The sequence below is a fragment of the Anopheles arabiensis genome, chromosome 3, assembly GCF_016920715.1.
Source record: "Anopheles arabiensis isolate DONGOLA chromosome 3, AaraD3, whole genome shotgun sequence".
Taxonomy (NCBI): domain Eukaryota; kingdom Metazoa; phylum Arthropoda; class Insecta; order Diptera; family Culicidae; genus Anopheles; species Anopheles arabiensis.
The window spans coordinates 57,612,705-57,636,244 of NC_053518.1; the positions used below are offsets into that span (position 1 = coordinate 57,612,705).

Sequence of the window (23,540 nt, forward strand, 5' to 3'; positions counted from 1 at the left end):
TCTAGTCAAAGAACGGATGCGTTCGTCAATCTTTTCCTACACTGCGCTTTTAGCAATAAGTTGCTATGCGTTCTCTGTTTGTCCACTTTGCTGCAGTAACGCTTGAATTGCTTATGTTGCGCGTTTCGGTTGTTTTCGATAAATGTGTCTCAATGGCTTTTTTCTATCGACGGTATGGTCTGGGTATGTTGCTCTGGTGTGGATTGATTTGCTGATGTAATATAATGAATGTGTTGCAATAGTGTGATTTAGCTTTCCGAAGTGTGTTACAATTAGTCTATAGCTGATAGTGTGGTTTATAATAAGTTCTGGTAAGCAGATATGCTACATCACCGACGAACCGACTTGGCACTTGCGTTACAAATGTGGCCCACACGAAAGCATTGTCATTTGCTATTGTGGCGATCACTTCTGTCAAAATGAGCTGTGTTCGAGGCTGCTTAGATGTGAACAACTTTTCCAAAAACAAATTGCGAAAGAAGTGTGAGGCAAGATTTTGTGAGAATGATTGAACAAAACACGCAGGAAAATGATGTTATAGGTTTAATAACAACAAAAGAGGTGAGAAGTGGATAAAACATTGCGCGTTGGAATTTGGGGAAGAAAACAAAAAGGAAGTCCAGCAGTTTTTCGCTTGTGTCAAATTAGCTAATCATTATAGAGATGGCGCTAGTTTAACATATTTTCATTCGAAATAAAGGGGACACATGTTGAAGCTCATTTTGTTCGAAGTGTCACGTCGTAACTCGACTCGACGTAACTCGACGACAACCGCATTTTATCATTATAACTTTACTAAAGTTGACTAAATGAAACTGAACGACATGATATCAATGTTTAACAATAGCTTTCATTGTTCCAACTTTGTTTCACTTGACGAAGCAGTATGTTCATTCTCGTCCTTTATGCTGCCTTTATTGTATGCGTCCCAGTTCAGCGTCTTAAACCTAACCCCCCCTGGGCGGACCGCATACTAAAACGACTCAAACGTGTGAAAAGAGCTGCTTATCGTCATTAGCAAACGCGCCGCTGCCAAAGATCTCGCTCGATCTACCTTGACACGCACTCTCTATACTGCAGCTATAACAGGTTTCGATATGGCAGATATTTGAGTAATATTCAACGTAACCTCTGCAGATGGTTTGAATCGTTTTTGCCCTTCTACAAGAGCAAAACAAAATCCACGCATACACCGAAATCTATTACATACAAAGGAGCAACAAGTGCCAACACTAATGAAATGTGCAATCTCTTCGCGGATCCATACCGATACCATTGATGCTGCTCTCGTCAACACTCCGGTTGGCGCAATTAACATGAGTACTCCTTTTATAGACAGTGAGATCGTTTTATCAGCCCTAAAGCAACTAAAGCCTTCCTTCGCTCCGACAGAATACATTCTACAGTGCTGAAACGTTGTCAAACGACAGTAGCGCCTATCCTTGCAAAAATGTTCAATGCATCGCTAGCCAATGGCTACTTTCCCAAAACATGGAGGAAATCTTGGATGGTTCCTGGATGGAGGAAATCCTTGGATGGTGGTTGGTAATAAAAAGGGCGACAGGACAGATGCCATCAACTACCGGGGTATTACATCTTTGTGTGCCAAGGTGTTGGAACTAGTGATATATAAACATCTGCTATATGCATGCCGCAGCTACCTAAGCCCGTATCAACATGGATTCGCGCCAAAAAAGTCGACTACCAAGAACCTGGTCGAATTTGTAACCTATTGCACTAGCCAAATTGATGCCGGAGCTCAAATCGATGCAATTTATACAGATCTGAAAGCAGCATTCGACTCTCTTCCTCGCGCAATTCTTCTTGCTAATCGCGATAAGCTAGGATTTCCCTGCTCGCTCGTTCAGTGGCTTAAGTCTTACCTAATTAATCGCGCATACATCGTGAAAATTGATAAGCACATGTCCAAAGAAATAGTCAGCAGCTCAGGTGTGCCACAAGGAAGCAATATTGGCTCGCTTCTCTTCATATTGTTCATCAACGATGTTACCCTCGCTTTACCTCCCGACAGTGTCAGTCTATTTGCCGACGATGCAAAAATTTTCGCGCCTATACATAACACAAGCATCGAAATCTTCTGTTCGTGGTGCAAGCGCAATGGACTGACTATCTGCATCGAGAAATGCTTCTGTGTGTCTTTTAGACCAAGCAGGAGCCCAGTCACTGGTACTTACTTCATGGACGGCACTGCAGTTAATAGACAAAATCATGCCAAAGACCTGGGCGTTCTTCTTGATTCAAGTTTGAACTTTAAACAGCATATCGATGACGTTGTAGCCAGAGGAAACCAACTACTTGGTGTGGTTATCCAGGCAACTAATGAATTCCGCAACCCCATGTGCATGAAAGCTGTCTACAACAGTATCGTTCGTTCGGTTCTGGAATATTTGTGCGTAGTCTGGAACCCAACTACTGCTTCTTCAATTGCTCGACTTGAGGTGATTCAACGTAAGCTCACGCGATATGCCCTTCGCCTACTTATACGGCTCACTCAACCTCGTTCCAGCGCTGGTCGGTCTGACCCTATGTTCCGCATGTCGGCTGTTTTCAACACTGCTTCGGATTGCTTCGACTTCAACATCTCAACTCAGTGCTTCAAGGAACGTCTCCGACTTCTGCCGTGGCCGCAGTGAATTGCCATACATATCTTGTTTTTGCTATGTATTTTTTTTAAATGTACTGTTACTTATCTTAATTAGGTCAAACGGCCCGTTGAAGATTAAACAATAGATAATAATAATAATAATAATAATAATAATGTATTTATATGAAGTGTCCATTTTTACCTAGTTTCCTCTATAGTTCACGTTTGGTAATCCGCACCTTTTTAATCCTTTTTTTAACCGATAATCCTCTCGAAAACCGCAGCTTCCTGGATAGTTTTGCTTAAATTTTTTTTGCCTATTGGTGAAAAAAATTTAAGCTATGTCGTTGCAAAAAATCAGACCGATCTATTTTATAAATTTTGGAACACTATGCATAAATTTGATAAAAGGTATGAAATTTATGCAGTCCATTGAAAGTCGGACAGTTTTCATTTCATAGCAAAATGACCACGTAGCGGCAATATTGATCATTATGGTTCTTAAATCATTTGATATCAAAGGTCCATCGACTAGTTTGGGTCATTATCTGCGTATTAAATTACCTGAGTCAAGCGCTCTGCGGTCTGAACAGCTAAATAGTCGGTTCATTTTGGGCCGGTCCCGTGTTAATAGTTAACACCATTATGGTCAAAGGTTTAAGTCCCGAATCGATCGGAGCTTTCTCACGTAGCACTGACTATCCTGCTATGGGCACACCAATTTGGCACCAGATAGTCAAGATTATTAGCGACGAGGATAGGCCTACACCAACAACGTTGGTGTCACCGTTGTCACAAATAACAAGAAGATGAATTTCGACCTAAAAGGCACTTCATTGAAGTGCACTGATTAAGCCAGAATCCAGAAACTTTGTTTGATATTACATGCACTAAACATGGAAACGGATCTAATTATTGATACAAGAATCGGGGTATGATCAACTTCCAGGGACTTTGAACGGGCCTCTTTAAAAAGAAATGTATTAGGAAGAATAATCCTATGACGGAAACTCAGATACGCAGGCCAGCGGGCTCCTTTAAAATCAAAAGGTTCTCATCCATAATGTCATCAAGAAGCAAAAACTATTAAGTTATTTGAAACTGATAATTATAGAAAGCCTGTGTTGTGGACAGACCGCTGCCTCATCCTGAGGGCCCGCTATTGACAGCAGGGCTGTCATCCTGTGACGTCCTCAGTGAAGATCGCGGCGCGAGAAGAACCAGCCATTCTCTCCCCGCATTGCGTGTGTGTGCGATATTATTTATATACGTGTTATTGCAAACGATACCAAAGATCCCAAACCAGAGATACCAAAGAAAGATGATAAAATATATATTCTGTTTGTGCCGTACACTACCGTCTCTAAGTTTGTTCTGTGCGGACACAACAGCCTGTATAGTGGAAGCCTCTATAATAAGAAAATCAAGATGAATCAGGACTTTCAACATGTTCGAGAAAACGGAGCCAAAAGTTACCCTAATAGTAATAACAAGAACTGATACAAAACGAAACAACTGATATTATGAGATTTAAAATGAGGTTATATAGGATATTTAATGCATTGATATGAAAACGGAGGCTAAACCAGAGTGTGAGATTTTGAAAATGGAAAAACAATGAGACTCAATTTGATTTTTGATAGGGTGGAAAATCACGAACGAAGGTAAGGCGACATGGGATCATCTTCTTCTATTTGACGTAATGACCTACGTAGTAATGTCAGCTTATACACATACTTTCGAGACTTAATAAGTACCAGGCTATCAGTCGACTCAATATTATTCAGTCTTTGACATGGAATAACGGTTAATATAAGTCTTGAGCCACGACGGATATTATTTAAAGTCGTACGATGTATTTGGTATTTGGGTATTATGTAAACATGGGGATATAGGCAACTTCAAACAAATAAATCTAAAAGTGTTTATAAGCTCGCATTAAGTATTACAACTATGTCCCTGTCCCTCAAATGAAGCACAATCTGTCAGAGCTGTGTATATTCCTGACAATACGTAAATTCCGAAGATCTGTTATATAGTCTTGTAATTGGGCCAATTTAATTAGTTATCTAATTATTATACCAAGCATAGCCAATTTGTGAATTTTTTGAACTGGTTTTCAAATCTTACGTTATTTCATACGACACGAATTACCAAAAATGGCTAATAAGTTTAATTATTAAAATTAAAGTCCGTATTTGGTTAGGGCAGCGATCGGCAAAATACGGCTCGCGAGCCGCATGCAGTTCTTGGAATCATTGTACGTCTTCATTGAACGTGAAATCGAGATGGCGGCTCTAAACAGTTAACATATTTCATAAAACTTTCACACATGTTTCCTCTTGGTTTAAAAATTTGGTTCTTCACTTGAAATTCTACGAATATTGTTGTAGAATTTGGCTATTTCGGTCACAAAGTTTGCCAACCGCTGGGTTAGGGAACGGAGTTTGCTCGACTCTCCGTGGATTCCATAAGCTTTTACATGCTGGGCCAAAAATGTATCATGCGTGATTTTTTGTGATTTTTCAAGATATTGGCCTACATTTTTACAGTAGCATAGCTAAGCTAAGCATAGCTGTCTGCTAAATCTCAAAATCTGAAGATACAGTCGGTCCAAAAAGTATTCGTCTAGCTGAATATTTTACAGCAAAAGGGAATTAGGCGAATAAGAGGTTTGATAAAGAGACCATCAATACACAGGTATTGCTAAAAAATAGTCATTAAAATCGTGCAATAGCAACCAAAACACATAAAAAACTAAAAAAAGTCCTTTGATGGGTGCGCAAAAAGTATTTGTCTATCTAGCTTTTTAATCATTTACGCTAGCCAAGAACTACGTCAAGCGTGACTAAATTTATTATTATGAATCAGCTAGTTACTTCTATCTACTAATGCAATTCTGTTGTTTCAATTGCACTTCAAGCGGTCAGAGAGTCACTAAACGCGGGGAAGTTAAATGATTGGAGCATGATGGCGAAAATCGTATCTTAATCCTATGCATAACCTATTCTACCCATTTTTGTGGGTTACAAAATGTGTGAGAGGCCTTGTTCCTTCATTTGATCAGCGTTTGGTCATTTTCTGACACTAATTGTGTGCCAAACTGCCATGTAAGCAGCCATCATTGACGGTTAATCTAACGAATGAAGCAGTTTTAATGTCCAAAAAATCAAATATTACCAGGAAATCAGTGCATTTTATGATGGCCAATAAGAACAGGAAAAGATATGGGTCACATTTGGTTGATGAGTCATACTGCATTTCATTGTAGCTGGTCACGTTATGTCTTGAATGGGTGAGTTGTTATAAAAATGTTTTGTTTGAATAATACCATACCCAGAAAGTGGCCAAATCTGGTAAGCAGCATCAAGTAATTCAAAAAATCATTTCAAATTAGGCTCTGCTAACATTTTAAAACATGTTTAAATCGCCTAGGTCATACGGCCGACGTCTATCATTTCGAAAACAGTCTACTAAGATGCAGCAACAAAATCTCGTGTAACGATAGCACCATGGTGTCATTATACCAGGGCTCATTGAGGAAAGGTGAGCTAGAAAAATGATTCAAATTGATAGGAGACGAGATGGGGAAATATATTCTTGCAGTTTTTAAGTACTTTGGGTACCAGTTCTGAGAAATTACACTTAAAAAGTCCCACATGTTTCAAGACCGGTCGTGCTGGAGAACATATAGAGCATTGTCATTTGCCCGAAACACCCAACCAGCTGAAACCAAACTGATGAAAATGATTTAATAGACTCTCAATATGATATAAGTTGCCAATTTTTCCAATTTTTTTTTTTGCAAATATGAAATAAGTTGCCAAGTCGGGGTAAAAAATACTCCTTTTTTAAGGTTCAAATGAGTTCTTGCATTGTGCAAGTAGTCACCAAGAGTCATAAATGCAATAAGAAACAAGATCAGGACATTTTTTTTATTCCATAACCTTTGTTTTCTTACGCATATCACGCCAAAAGCCGGATAGCCGAATACTTTTTGCGCACCCATCAAAGGACTTTTTAAAATTTTTTTATGTGTTTTGGTTGCTATTACACTATTTTAACGCTTATTTTTTAGCAGTATATTTGTATTGATAGCCCATTTATCAAACCCCATGATTATTTTTACCACCCCATGCCTATTGCGGCCTTAATTCGCATTTTTCTGCAAAATATTCAGCTAAACGAATACTTTTTGGACTGACTGTAGGTCAATATATGAGATATCCGCTTTAGGTGGCAGCTACTATTGATCGGGAAACTATGAAAATATCGCAGGAATTTTACTTCAATGGCAACACGATTAGATCTCTCTTTGTATTCTATTTGTATGCACATATTAAAACATTCATGGCTTTTGTTCCTGCTGCAAATAAACATACAGGAAAAATACTGGGCACTTTTCTATTTAACATAAACGTCCTACGCGGACATGCCATACTATAAAATAATGCTTTTCAGACTTGCGTGGATTCAGTAGCACGCAGTCGGATTGTCGGTATACGATGACAGGGGACTACGGAAGTCGGTTTATTTTAAGTTTAAACCCACGACATGTTTTTAAGTCGTACGAGTTGACGACTGTTAACGACAAGGAACCAATCGATAAAATCTGCCACAGTTTTAGACCACAATAAAAAAGGGGAAGTTTCAGGGAGCATGGTTTTGGGAGCAGTTGTATATATGCGGAGTTTGTTTCATGACTGGTACTGGTATTCATATATATTTCAGTTCAGTATCGGTATGGTATTAGGATCACTTCCAAAACAGAAATGGAACTAGGATTAGTTAAATCGATTCATATAGAATAATATCCAGACTATCCAGATATTCTAACATATAAACAATAGAAACATATCATGCTGAATGAATTAGGCATGATTCAGGAACCTGGCATTGTCTTCAATATTGCAGTTTGATAAGAGCGTATGTGTATGGCGACTGTGGTATTATTTTTCAAACGATGATTGAAGTATAAAGCCGTTTCCTAAAATGGCATCATGTGCATGTGTGATCCATTTTTATTATAATAATAATGATCATTGTTATTATTCTTATTATGATAATAAAAATAATAATAATAATAATAATAATAATAATAATAATAATAATAATAATTATAATAATAATAATAATTATAATAATAATAATAATAATAATAATAATAATAATAATAATAATAATAATAATAATAATAATAATAATAATAATAATAATAATAATAATAATAATAACAATCATAACAATAATAATAATAATAATAATAATAATAATAATAATAATAATAATAATAATAATAATAATAATAATAATAATAATAATAATAATAATAATAATAATAATAATAATAATAATAATAATAATAATAATAATAATAATAATAATAATAATAATAATAATAATAATAATAATAATAATAATAATAATAATAATAATAATAATAATAATAATAATAATAATAATGATAATAATTATAATTATAATTATAATTATTATTAATTATAATATATACAATTATATATAATTAATAATAATATTTAATAATATAATTATAATATAATAATATAATAATAATATAATATAATATAATAATAATATAATAATATAATAATTATAATTATAATTATAATTATAATTATAATTATAATTATAATTATAATTATAATCATAATCATAATAATAATAATAGTTATAATAAAAATTATTATTTTTACTTCTATTGTTATTATTTATATTATTATTATTTTTATTATATAGTAAAAAAATATTATTATTGTCAGTATTTATTATTATTACTATTACTATTATTGTTTTTTATGTTTATTGAGGCTTTCGTCGTTGCTTCACACAAACTCTTTCGCTTGACAAGACTTAATACAATATAACTAAAACAAAAACACTTACTTTTTGAAGCAATTATAACACCTTGCAAATTAAACGAAATGTTTGTAAGGTACAAAGGCATAGATAACAGAAAGACCCTGTTTCGAATGGATACAGCTACTTCCTTAAAATTTATCTACTCACGCGCTGGTTACCATGGTTGACTACTTAATCGGTGCAAAAAAATCTTCTCTTGGAGTTGGCAGCAATTAATCATACTGCTTTCAAGATAATTTCAAGATAGCCATTTTTTATATAAACTGTCCATAAAGTGCAAAAATATCATATTAGTGCGATAGAACCCTAGCGGATATGTCGCTGTATTTCGGAGATAGTAAAATTCAAAGGATGGCCATGCACTGTAAGTTACAATAGTTCGAAAGTGTAATATAGTAGTAGTATACAGCTTTTCAAATTGACATATTTTTAGCAGCACATTTCCTCGCAGTATTTTGTTTTGCTGTTGTCAATGTTGTATCATGCGGTGTTATTGAGCTCAGAAACGAGCCGAATTGTTCGCCAGGAGACAATTACTTTGCTGCCGGTCCAAAGTGTAACAACTTTTTTTCTTGTCGCGATGGTGTACTAGAAATCGTTGAATGCCGGTGGGACTTTCTTTGGAACGATACTATAAAACGGTGTGATGCTCCTGAAAATGTACAATGCGAGGTAAATGAAATGAGCAATAACACATCAAAATAAGTTGTTTTTCTAATGCGAAAAGATTTAACAATTTTAAGGATGAACAAATACCGGAAACAACAACTCAAGCACCTACTACAGAGGCTCCAACACCAGCACCCACTACAGAGGCTCCAACACCAGCACCTACTACAGAGGTTCCAACACCAGCACCCACTACAGAAGCTCCAACACCAGCACCTACTACAGAGGCTCCAACACCCGCACCCTCTACGGAGGCCCCAACACCAGCACCTACTACAGACGCTCCAACACCCGCACCCTCTACAGAGGCTCCAACACCAGCACCCACTACAGAGGCTCCAACACCAGCACCAACCACATCAACCCCGTCTAATACATTTTTGCCCGAAGTTGAAGGTGCATTGCCCATACTGTTTCCTGGTTCTGAATGTCCTGAAGACATCCGTGCCTTTTTGTTGCATCCAACTGACTGCCGGCGTTTTTACTACTGTTTGTATGGTGTTCAGTATCCACAGACGTGTCCGTTTTTGGAATTTTTTAACTACGTTGTAGGCCATTGCGTGCCTCAAGATCAAAAGTTCTGTTTCCCAGGAAGTGAATGAGAATGAAACAAATAATTACATGATTCATGTTTGGCTATAACGATTTAAATATTAAGAAGCTAATGTGCAATTTTGACCGATCGTTTAGTACACGCTATAGCACGCGGTGAGGTCATTTTTGAAGCTAGAAAGATGTTTCTTCTGCTTATCAAATATTCAATAAAAATGATTCAAATATTAAAACGTATGTAGTTCGCTAAAATAATTAATGAGTTGAATGAGTGGTACAGCATCAAGGGTATATTTGGTAATTATATTTTTACTATTTATAAAATTTTTATGACTCAATCATATATGATTTTTACATTAATAAAGGATGATATTTTTCTATACTCGTGTACCACCAATCGTCAATTGGCACGACCTAGCAACATGCCCGTCATGGGTTCAAGGTCCGAATGGACAGTGCTCCTATATGTAGGACTGACTATCCTGTTTTGGCAAATCAATAAATCACTGGAAGTCAAGCTAGTGGCACATGCATGCCTAAAAGAAGAAGTAGAAGAAAAATATGAGGAGAAATATCCCAAAAAAAAAAGTCCCTAGACTTTCTACTTTCTAGACTGTGAGAGTTAGATCTACAAAAAGTGAGACACTTTTCGGCGCAGCGAATCCTTATTCCTGATAGAATAGTATTTTTTTAGTTAATTGTTATACAGCGCCTACCACAACTATATGGACAGTCGTTTTTCGCGATTTGCGGAAAATCCATAGGAGATAGATAGAAACAGTGAATGTATGAGTTGTGCAGAATACTATTTTACATCTTTGTATATTTAAAAAAAAAAAAATTATCACGGTTTTGCATGACTTATGACGAAAAAACAAATTTATGGTCGTACCATAACTATAAAGACACTTCGAAAAACAGGTTTTATGTGCTAAGTAACGCATTTAAAAATCGTTCAAAAATATAAATAACATATTCCACAAAAGTTTTAAAGAAATACATTTTTGAACGATTTTTAAAAAGTGTTTTTATAACTTATTTTAAGGTTTTATAAGTTTTATAAGAGTAAATATCAAAATATTTTTTTTTCGAATATCAAAAAAATTCACAAAAAAAAATTTTCGCCTGTGGTGATTGTTTTTAAAATGCAAATCAAAGTATGTAAAAAGTTTTTCAAAAACTATTTTGAAATTGCCATGAGAACCGTATCAATTTTGTGAACAACGGTTCAAAACTGATGCGTTCAAACAAAAGCGACACAAAAACATCAAAACGATTTTTTAGCAGAATCTAAATATTTGCTGCTGTTACATACATAGTTAAGGAATGTAATCCTAGTCTGATATTTTTTTCCTCCCACCATCCAATTCACCATCGATGTTCTCTTAGACCACTACAAAGGCGAAGGAATACGAAGGAATTTACGAAGGGATACGAAGGAATTTTAAAAGTTTTCGCTAGCAATCGCTGTGTAGTTGCAAGATAGTATCGATGCTGGGGTCAAATTTGCAGGTGATGCGTTGCGCAGTACAGTTCGGTTAAGATGTGGCCGATAGTGATATCAATGCCACAGAAACTGTGTAGTGGCGAGCTGGATTTGTGAAAAGTTAGTATGAGCCGGGTGTATTCGATCCGAAGTCGTGATAGCAGTATCGGGTCTTGGTGTGATGGATGGTCTTTCGATGGGGGTGTTATGGTCTTGATCAGCGGTCGGTACAGTCTGGCCCGCGGGCCAAAACGTTCAATGCGAAAGAATTTTCCTTATTATGAAAGATGGGAAGAATCTATCCGTATATAAATTACTGATCATCTTAGAGTATCACATTTCACACTGTCGAACTCTTTCAACTTCGATTATCATATTATGGATAGAAGGAATTATCATTATGGTCGAACTCGAGGATAAATTTCTACTATCTAGCACTAACATTGTTTCACCTTAATGAGATGAGCATTTGAAAGCAATATCAAATATTTTAAAAACCTGATTGTTGTTTTTACGAATACGACAATAACACACTGTTGGAGCAATTGCATGATTCGAGTTGCTATTGGAGCCTAACAAATTCTATCAATGATATATTTTGTAGGCACAACCCTAGTGATAGCTAATTAGTAAATAGGGAGCGGAAAGACTTTTTCGCAATCTTCATCTTTGGCTAACGATCAGTACGAGTAAGAAAAACGAATATCAACAAACTCCACAAAATAAACAAAAAATTATCCGAAAACTTTTCACGACTAAACACACAATAATGCTTTTTACGAGAACAACGATAGACTCTTTTCGTGGATAATCGAAAAACTCGGAGAAAAATCGGTGAGACTTAAAAACATTGTATAAGAAGTTGATAGAAAAATGGTCTATGTAAAGGAGAATATTTTTACGCAATATGTGAGCTCGTGAAAAATTTGACATTTCATCGTATCTCTTCGCACCATACAGGATCTCAGTTGAACTTGAACAAAGACTTTATTGTTGGCGTGAAATGTTTCATTATGTTGATTTTGGCCACTATTTCACGCTTCATAATGTGAAATTGTACCGGTATGTCTAACGCACGGCAAGAGTTGATTCATCATATAATCATATACTTTAAAGAAGACAAAAGAAGCCTCAGTTGTATTAGGCTAAGTTCTATTAGTTATTTTCAGATCAACTAGAGTAATTATATGGATTTTGTAGGTGTTATGTATTGAAGTAGTTTTCTTTTCAAATAACAACACATTTTATATAGATTATGATAGTTATGGTTACACAGGCAAACTATCAGGAATAAAGCAATTCGGTTGCTATTGTATTTCATAAAAATTGTGTTCACAAAAAATGTCAAGTGAAACTATTTTATGGCTTATTGAATACAATCAAATGATACACCTCACAATCATCAAGTTACATTATTGAGACCGTTAAACTCTTACAAATAACACTTAGATAAAATTGTGTGTGTTTGTTTTAACATATAACATTTGTCTCCATTTAACATTTTCCTAGGACACATTCTCCTGCGACGGGATCGAAGTACTTGAACATTTGACAAACTTGAACTCTAGATATACCGTTCAAGCAGAACACGAATTTTTCACAATTGGTTGGGTGTGGTAAAACTTTTGTTCCTTCTACTGGGCATCCAAATGGATCTTGAAAGCTTGCCTGTAAATTAAGGAAAAGTTGTTTACTGGGTTAGTTAGACCTACGTAAAGTATTTGCGCTCTTACCTGACACTTTGCATTTTCCGGTGTATCACAAATTGAATTGTTTTTGTTCCATTCCGTTCCTATAGGACATTGCATTATCAAGGGAGTACCATGGTAGCACATGATGTAATTGGTACAGTTATCTGGGATTGACATGTACAATGGTGAAACAGGATCGTCTATTTGTGGACAGGATTCGTTTGGAACAGAAGATGTGGTAGTTTCTACACTTAAATCGGTTATCATTTCGGTAGACTCTTCTGTACTAGTTTGGAATTGAGTAGGCAAAGGGACGGAACCGCAATTCACGTTTTCAGGAAAATTACAAATTTCCTTCTCAGCGTTAAAGAGCATTTCACTTGGACACTGCCCAGTCCCAGCTGGTAAACCGTCACTGCACAGTAAAAATGAATCACAAGATAGTGGGTTCATAACGGTGGCGTTATTGGGTTTCCCCCGACAAATTTCCATCGGATCGAATTGTTGTGCACTGATAACTAGAAGTGGGAGTAGTATTATTGTTATTCCAGTAAAACCTATCGTGAGTAATGCCATTTATATTTTTGGTTCTTTATCATCGACCACTAAGTATAGACTGATGTGTGTTTTTGAGGTTTACAAGTATAAATATTGATCGCTTGATCGTAGAATTTCATTGAACTGTCATCAGCATATGTGTGATGCAATCACGTTGTCAATCAGTTGTATTTTTGATGGAATCGAGACAGTATACACATTGTAACCTTGAGTGCAATGTTTGTCAGTTCAATGTTTGGCAGGTCTACAATATGGTTTCTACAAATGTACAAATAAAAAACCTAACCAAGGCCTCAACTTGTTTGTAGCGCTGGATAATCCAATCCACAATCCACAATCCAATATGAATGAACATAATGTCATTTGCTTCCTTACGGAAAGTGAAACAGATTTCTTAGCAACAGCTTTACTGTTATTTGCGACAAGATATTTCATGCAAGTTGTTAAGATCGCTTGATTTCACTGGTGTGACTTATCATACAAAATTTTTGTAAAGCTGCGATAAGTTATCTTCAGCTGCCAATCAGATTTCCGTTTGTATGTGAACTAGCTTTATGATACAGGGAGTATTTTTGAATGTGATATGCGAATTTATAGCGGAAGTAAGAGTTAAGTAGGTATTTATAAATTAGATAATGGGGTACCTTTTGCCATGATAAGAAAGTGTTTTTCTTCATTAGGATGTGATTGTTTGATAAAGGTATAGTTATTTTGTTAACTGGAACGACAAAAATGATTAACTCTACGTAACAGTTTGACTTAAGATTTTATTTAACTAAACTTAGCTTACGCTAAAGTTGCATGATCATGCGAATGAAACCAAAATGTGAAATTTGGTATCCGTGGCTGTTTCAAACCTATTATTATTTTTTCTTCTAATTTTAAAGATCCAAAGAATTGTCATTCAAGATTTCTCCTACGAAAAATATAAAACATACGTTTGAATTTACTTGCAATTTACGCGTATCTATAATACATTGTGGTAATTATAAAATGAAAATAAAAATGATTTCATCATTTCTTAAATAATGTAATAAATAATGGAATACAATACAACAAAACATGCTAACACCTTATACTTAGGCCTTATATTGGGTCTTAGATTAGAAATTTTATTATGAAATTATTATTTTCGGAATATTTAGCATCTACATCTACATAAAAAATATAAAAAATACCCTTGACGCAATGTAAACAGAAATGTACTGTAGCTTTTGTCAATGATATTTTATTTATCGTTTAAACTAACGATTAAGTAAACTCATTGATCGTTGAACGAGAATGATGAATAAAACAGAAATCTTGATTACAAATTTTCTATAGCTCCCATTATTTACTTGAATGGAAACGTTGCTTAGTGCATATAGTTTGGTGACGTGGCATACAACGGTTATTGACGGAATCCCAGTCGGTAAGGAATGGACAGCGTTGAGTAGAAGCTTTACCATTACGACAAAACAAGTAAAGGTCACAATATCTGGGATGGCTGAGAAACACATCTTTACTTTGTGCACAGAGCTCATCGAGATCAATTGTTGAAGGGGTTGAAATCTAAAAATAATGAACTATGATAAAACGAGAATAAATGATTATGAGGAAACACACTTGCCTTGCAGTTAGCAATATCAGCATCATCGCATTGGTTAGAATTACTGTTCCAATGAGTGCCAGGCGCACAGTTCATGCGAAAAGGTTTTTGTTTGATGCATATGTAGTATTCCCCACAGTTGTTAGGACTGGCAGTGAAAGAAATACCACTGAGTGGCCTTTGTTGACAGACTTCTTCCGGATCAGCAATACGATCATGTTCACAGGTAACGGCTTCAGGGTCATCACAGTACTGATGGATTGGATTCCAGTACTTTCCTGTCGCACACTTTTGAAGAATTGGCGCTTGATCAACACAAATATAATAGTTTGAACAATTGTCTAAACTTTTCACAAACGATGGAATATTAGGATTAGATGATAGACAATACGATTCTGGATCAATTGCACTATCTATGGATGGCGTTGTGATCGTTGAACTTATAGTCGAAGACGTACTCTCATTTGTTATAGAATTATCATCCGGTATCGTTGTTGTTGAAACAGGTGTTGTAAAACTGTTGCAATCCGATTCGTCGAAACTACACACATCTTTTGCATGATAAAACATTCCTGTTGGACAAGTGCCGTGAATGATTGTATCTCCATTGCACTGGTAAAACTTGCTACAATCTTCAGGATCAGCAACAAATGAATTGATTTTGACACCTTCACACAACTCATTTGGAGTAAGCTGTTGAGATGTAACGAAGTTTGATAATACAGTCACTAAAAACACTACTGCAAACCTCTTAAAATCCATGATGATGTGGTTAAACTTGTTTGGAGGGACTAAGACATATTGGAATTGGGAACTCTTAAATATAGCGAGTTGGTCCTCAATAACGATAAAAAACTAGGACACGATATCATAGTTTGAAAAAAAAAAAACGTTATCAAAGCACTACTTTCACTGATGATGTTCAAACGATATCACCAATAATTTGTTTGCTAATGTAGTATGCTATCTGTAAACGTGCGATAATAGTGTTCCGTTACTTCTATGGTTAACATACAAATAAAATAATAAATAATGCGAGTATGAAACACCTAAGGCAAAGCAGAGTTAGTTAAAGTAGATCGATAACCAAATTATACTAAATGACCAAGTTGCGGAATGATAAATAAAAGGTAACTTAATGTAGGACTTTTGTTGGGCGTAATAAATCCGTGCTTTGAATAGACTCATTTTATGTAAAGGAGAGAGGGAGGAAGATAAAACAATGGCAATTACACATTTAGCAATTCATGTTTTGTGTAGCAGTACTTTGCAGAATGGGCCTATTTTTAACTTTAACTTTTTGCCATTGTTTCGTGGAATTGTCAAATGGTTCATAAAATGTCGTAAAATTTTATTTGTTGAAGAGTATTACTGCAGTAACATCGCCGATTGTTTTTAAATATATTTTCTCAACAGATGGCGCTATGCACTATTCAAACTTGGAGTAACGTTTGCATTTACGATAGCGTTACAATGCTGTTAGACGGGGCCAGACACGCTGAAAACCCCACTGTATCTTAAATATAGACAACCGAAAAAGAGCGCTTGTTATTGTAAACAAACAAAGCGTTACATTCCTTAAAATATTCCCAAGCAACATTTTTATCACAGTGCTGTCCACGCGACCAACCAATGTACATTATTTAAATTAAAAAATATTTTAAATTGCGATGAAAAAAAGTTATTTTCCATTTAGATGAATCGATATCTACGAGATTAAATTTTTAAGTTACAAGTAAATAACAGGTTTAATATTTTTCATTGTTGCACTATGGTATAAAAGGAAAAAAATCTGAAAGAATGAAGTTCATAAACTCCCCAAAAGCAATCAACTGGATTCACATGTCCTATGAGTACAAAATATAAAATAATAAAAATATTTAAAGTAAATTAAATATATGAAATAAAATAATTAGCTATTCAATCTATGTTTCCAGCTATTTTTAATAAAACTCTTATAAAATAAAATACTTTTGGTACTCTTTTTTAAAGTGAGGTTAATGAGGTTAATAAATACTTGTATGTATTTCATTATCCTGCTTTATCAATAGCAGGGTAAATAAACAAATAATAATGTTTTTATTATACCCTTTTTAATGTATAATTTTGTTATAATTGCAATTCTTGAAGTTGTTACAACTCTGTTTGCTGTTAAAAATGATAGCTGTTAAAAATGATAAAAATGATAATAATTTTATAATTTATTTATTATTTTATTTATTTATTTATTTATTTATTTATGAATTAACAATGAATTTTATCTTAAATAACGATTGCTGTGTTTTTTTATGTTTGTTAGATTGGTAATACCTATTTTAAAAACTAGTTGTTATGTTTATTAATTTGAGGAGTAGCAACAGAGGGGTAAAAGTGTGATAGAATCAAACATATCAAAGCAAGAGCAATTTTGCTTCTTTAAAACCCCATCCTCCTGTGTCGCAAACATTATTGATGATGTTCGGAATAAGATAAAAAAGCCTTAACAATTATCTGAACAATAAGCTGAACAATCATCGACACAATCGCGCATTTAGTACCTATCACAATGCTTTACGAACAAGTAATACCATGTCAGATGAATTAATCAATGTATCCTTATTAAAATGCACCTTGATATGAACTCGTAAATAGACACAGTGTGGATTCTTCGTACTTGTTGGGAAACGTTTGTTTCCCGTGTAAAAAAGTGAGAGAATTAAATTCTTTAGGCTACTTCAACGCAGTGCCAAAAAATTAGTGTTTTTTATTCTCTCTTATAATCGTTTGCACACTTGTTCGCTTTTGTCGTAAAGGGGCCGATTCCGCGGGTTTTCTCCCCTTTTATATGTTTTGAACCGGATCAAAACATCGCCTGGTCTGACAGATGTTGGAACCTTACAAATGTTCCAACAGTACTCGTAAAAACAACAGGATTTTGTTTAAATGTAAGTTTTTGGTTTTCAAACACGACCTATTAGAGAACAAAGTAAATTTGTTAGGTAAGCACTTAGCGTGCACCAAACAATTGGTTTCTTTTATTAAAACCTTTACTTTAATAAACCTTTTAGTTTATATTAACCGTTGCTTTTGGGTGTTTTAAATCGTAATTGGCTTAATTTGCGCGGTTATCTCCCTTTTATGTTTAGGCATACGCAAAAATAATCAGCTAAGAAAATGTTCGTATGCTAAACAATACGCATTCAAATAGTGCAATAGCAGCTAAAACAATTAAAACACAAAAAAAAGTCGTTTGTTGGGTGCGATACTTATATTTCAAACTTTTTACTTACGACGGACGGAATGCGACGGACATGTCATCAGTGCATCACTTGTGTCAGATGCAACCCGAAGACAGTACAGCGACCTGTGGCACCGCTCCCAGCGACTCGTGTGTCGGCATCATCAAATTATGACTATTGTGGACCCATCTTTACGAGAATCTTATATCGCTATTTTTATCAGTCTTAGAACCCGAGCAATCCACATCCAACTGGTGTTTGACCTTACAACAGAGGCAATTTTTGGAGCTCTTTGGAGATTTATTGCGAGAAGAAGCGAAGTCGTTGAAATTCACTACGACAACGGGACGAATTTTAAGGAAGCCGCCAACCAGCTGAACTGATTGTACGAACTCCTGAAAACTGAAAAGCATGCTAGTAGCGTTCATCACTGGTGTTCACTGACCAGACCTTCACCATGCGGTAGAACTTGGAGAAGATAGTTGAATACAGACACAACACATTCAATTTCTTCATTGATTTCAAAGTCACAGATGATAGCATAGCCAGGGTAAAACTATAGGACACCATGAACTCTTTTGGAATCCCGGCCAAACTGATAAGGTTAGTTAGAATGACTATGGTTTTTGGAAGTCATTTTCGCTTTCTTTTTTCGGTATCACTCTCCGCATCAGTATTAGTTGACGGAATATACTCCACATCTTCATCATCTTCCAAAAGTTGAGTATCACTATCAATGCCTTCTGGCATGTCAAAGTCTTCTTCAATCGAAATAGGAACAACTGAGGGGACAGCTGAAAAAATATGTTTACATAATGTTAAAAAATTCACCTAACTCTAGTACAACAACAAAACACCTACGTAAGGGATCCATCAATGCCTGCATTTCACGTCCAAAATTGGTTTGGTTGGCTCGGCGAATTTTAGCGAATTGCCTCGATTTTCTCAATTTCTTTGAATACATATCGCCTTCAAAGCTTGTGTTAGCTTGAAATAAGCGAACACTTTGCCTGAAACTTTGATGAAATAGTTAATTTGTACGAACAAAACAAAAATAAACGCCAAAGAAATATTCACAACGGTATTGATTGCACCAAATAAAACACTGAAAATGGCTGATGCGCAACCACTCACTACCGTTGAAGAAAAAACAACTCGTAAGAGGAGTAAGAAGCTACAGGCGACAAGTTGAAACTCGTATGGAAGCAACACGCTCAGGACGGGGAACCGAGAAGACAAAGCGAAACCAGGCGAAGGGAGCTTCCAACCCAATGACATTGGTACTGCGTCCATACAAACAACACGGAATTTGACGGATCTCCATACATTTTCCTGCTCGATTGTTGCGTGGGTCCCTTGGTAGGCTTCTGCTACATAGGAGAGCCGCAGACCAATGATGTCTATATCATCAGCGTATGCCAGGATCTGGGTTGACTTATAGAAAATGCTTCCGGTAGGAAACTGATAAGGTTAGTTAGAATGACTATGATCAAAGTCACTAGCCAGGTGTAGGTAGATGGAAAACTCTCAGGACCTTATGTTACCACCAAGGGTCCTATTCAACCTGGTGCTAGAGAGGGCCATTCGCGACTCGAGGGTGGAGACTACCGGAAGCATTTTCTATAAGTCAACCCAGATCCTGGCATACGCTGATGATATAGACATCATTGGTCTGCGGCTCTCCTATGTAGCAGAAGCCTACCAAGGGACCCACGCAACAATCGAGCAGGAAAATGTATGGAGATCCGTCAAATTCCGTGTTGTTTGTATGGACGCAGTACCAATGTCATTGGGTTGGAAGCTCCCTTCGCCTGGTTTCGCTTTGTCTTCTCGGTTCCCCGTCCTGAGCGTGTTGCTTCCATACGAGTTTCAACTTGTCGCCTGTAGCTTCTTACTCCTCTTACGAGTTGTTTTTTCTTCAACGGTAGTGAGTGGTTGCGCATCAGCCATTTTCAGTGTTTTATTTGGTGCAATCAATACCGTTGTGAATATTTCTTTGGCGTTTATTTTTGTTTTGTTCGTACAAATTAACTATTTCATCAAAGTTTCAGGCAAAGTGTTCGCTTATTTCAAGCTAACACAAGCTTTGAAGGCGATATGTATTCAAAGAAATTGAGAAAATCGAGGCAATTCGCTAAAATTCGCCGAGCCAACCAAACCAATTTTGGACGTGAAATGCAGGCATTGATGGATCCCTTACGTAGGTGTTTTGTTGTTGTACTAGAGTTAGGTGAATTTTTTAACATTATGTAAACATATTTTTTCAGCTGTCCCCTCAGTTGTTCCTATTTCGATTGAAGAAGACTTTGACATGCCAGAAGGCATTGATAGTGATACTCAACTTTTGGAAGATGATGAAGATGTGGAGTATATTCCGTCAACTAATACTGATGCGGAGAGTGATACCGAAAAAAGAAAGCGAAAATGACTTCCAAAAACCATTTGAAACACTTCTTAAACATTGGGCTCTTTCATGCAAAGTTCCGCTAACAACTTTAACCAAACTGCTGAAATTGCTTTGTCATAAAACGGATTTCAACCTGGCTTAAGACGCCAGAACGTTTTTAAAAACTCCTATTCTTATTGGCAATTAAATAGAAAATGTGGCTGGTGGGCAATTATGGCATCGTGAAGTCGAGGAAACCCTAAAACAATATTTTTGGTGAGTGGATAAAACAATTACATGTTAAATGTCATACATGTTTTAATACAAAACAACTATTTCAGCCAAGTTACACCCGCAACGAGCCTAATTAATATCAATCTTTCCATGGACGGATTGCCGTTACATAACAGCGGGCCAACACAATTGTGGCCGATTTTAATAACGTTGCCGGATTTTGATCCAATGCCAATGTTGGTGGTAGCCATTTTTTGTGGAGCATCAAAGCCAGAAAATGCTGAGGGCTATCTACGTCAATTGGTGGACAAACTAAACCATCAGACCAAGGAACCATTATTAATGGGAAAATGATAGATATTCAATTACGTTCAATAATTCCTGATACACCTGCGCGCTCGTTTTTAAAAGGTATAATTGTTTGATTGAAATGTTCTATGAAAATAAACTAATCCGTACATTTTACTATAACTTTTACAGGAGTTGCGTATCATAATTCAGTGCACGGATGCATAAAATGAAAGAGTGTAGGTACTTTTATTTAAAGCGCATGTAAGGTTGTTTATAAAAGTGTTCAAGTTCGTATGACAAAGAACTAAAAGGCGGTGTGTACAAAGAACGCGTGAAACGCACATCTCCACTATTTTATTTGAATGACTTTGATCTTATTGTAGGTTTCATTGTCGCTGATCTACTTCATCTGATAGATATAGGTGTATATCGTAAATTGATACAGGGTTTTGTCACTTGCTCCCTCAAGCCTTTTCCAAAATGGTCACCAGAACAACAATCACAGGCGCTGTTACTTCAAATTATATTTCCCAGCGATATAAACAGGAAACTACGTTCATTGAAATATTTGCTCTTTTGGAAAGCTTCAGAGTTTGGAAGCTTTTTACGTCACGCAAGTATTCCAATACTAAGTCATTACATAAGGAAACAAGCTTTTGAACACTTCAAGTTATTTTATGTCGCCGTCATATTACTATCTTCTTAGAAATTTGAAAAACACTGGTTATATGCCGGGATTTTATTAGAAAAGTTTGTTGCACAATTTGCAACCATTTACCACGAACATCATGTTACAAGCAATGTGCATAACCTTCTCCACGTTGTAACTGATGTAAAAAATCATGGACCTCTTCCCAAAATTTCCACTTATCCTTTTGAAAACAAATGGTTTTTCATGAAAAATTTAGTAAGAAGTGGCCCAAACCCATTAGCACAAGTAGTTAACCGTGTGATAGAATTACAGGAAATTGAAATTGCTACAAAACGTTGTGAGCGAACATATCCTTTTACAAAAATAACTAAACAGGAAATAATACTGCACATAAACAAAGTTTTTATGCTATGACAAAGTCATAATAATTGTCGTTTTTTAACAAAAAACCTAAAACTATTCTAATATGTAACAACATTAGAAACATTGGATTGCGTTACAATTAAGGCATATGAATTTACAAAAACGGAGAATACATTCTCGGAACCAGTTCCGTCATGTGTAATATACAACTTTAAAGCTAATGCTATAAATTTGTCATCGAATTTAAGTGATCTATGCATTGAAGATGTTATGTGCAAATTAGTGCTTATAGATTTAGGTAACGAATTTTATTTCACTCCTTTGCTAGATACGCTTATGTGATAAATTTAGGAGGTTATTGCGTAAAACAAATAAATTTATTATTTTTCCACATAAAATAAATCGTTCAGAAAAGAATGAGAAGCGTGCGTCAAATAAATGTCTTAATATTTAATTCAGTTTGGTCTTTTATTCTAAGAACCCGAAAATAAACGCGCAATGCCATACGGTCGTCCCTTTCGCATAATAAAAAAAAACAACGTATTACTTATATAAAAGTCAGGATTATATCAATAATTTTCAATTCATTCGTCTTTTGTGGCAACTTGTTTTTCTTATACTTATACTTATACTTATATCTTCTGTGCTTTTGCTCTATCCGTGATGTGCAAAAGTTTTTTTTTAAATACATTTTTTGACCGATTCTTCTGTAGGAATTTTAAAATTATTACCAGCAAATAGTTGAAACATTTTTAAAATGTTGTAAAACTCTTCAAATGCGTGTTTTTTTCTAATTAGCCTCTACCACTCCAAGTGCACTTGCTAAAAAAATCGCTGTCTATTAGAATATCTAATGCATTATGCATTCTGTTTTCTATGTCTTGAAAATCTATTGTGCAATATAAATATATTGTTTTTCGTCAAATTCCTTCATCTTCTCCACTGAATTAATTTGCTGATATTCAAATCTTACGCGCCGCTGGGTATTCCTATCGATGCATACGTTGTCTACAATACAATCAATTTTTACATCCAAGTGTTCTAATTTCCGTACGATTTTTCCTAACATATTTTCCCACCTAGTTTCTTCACTGGAATGTAAAATTTAAATGCTATTCAGGTGTTCTTGGGGTAAAATAGGTACGGACAATATTATTTCTCTCTTTTCTAAAATTTGAAGTTGACGAACATGGCACTGGAGTTGCTGATCTGTTCTGTGATAAAATTATTCCTTGATTTGAAGAATAATGGTTTTGGTATTTTTGTCACTGTTTTTTTTTCGTTTGATAGCACCAAAACATGTTTCTGCCACATTTTCACTAAGTAGTTCATACGAAGAAAAGGAAAAAGTACTAACCATTCTTCTT

General features: G+C 35.4%; 1 protein-coding gene across 1 annotated transcript; it reads left to right on the forward strand.

Moving 5' to 3' along the window:
- Positions 1–8,792: 8,792 nt before the first annotated feature.
- On the forward strand, positions 8,793–9,879 carry LOC120900807 (cell wall protein SED1-like). The gene is made up of 3 exons (XM_040308283.1): positions 8,793–8,849; positions 8,919–9,157; positions 9,229–9,879. The coding sequence occupies exons 1-3, from the start codon at positions 8,801–8,803 to the stop codon at positions 9,754–9,756; spliced, it is 816 nt and encodes a 271-aa protein (XP_040164217.1). The 5' UTR covers positions 8,793–8,800; the 3' UTR covers positions 9,757–9,879.
- The last annotated feature ends 13,661 nt before the right edge of the window (positions 9,880–23,540 follow it).

Excerpts from the sequence above, each read along its gene's own strand:
- LOC120900807 (XM_040308283.1), top strand. The coding sequence starts at position 8,801 with ATGTCGCTGTATTTCGGAGATAGTAAAATTCAAAGGATGGCCATGCAC. Across the intron at positions 8,850-8,918 it reads TCAAAGGATGGCCATGCACT|CAGCACATTTCCTCGCAGTA; the intron begins GTAAGTTACAAT and ends ACATATTTTTAG. Across the intron at positions 9,158-9,228 it reads CTGAAAATGTACAATGCGAG|GATGAACAAATACCGGAAAC; the intron begins GTAAATGAAATG and ends AACAATTTTAAG.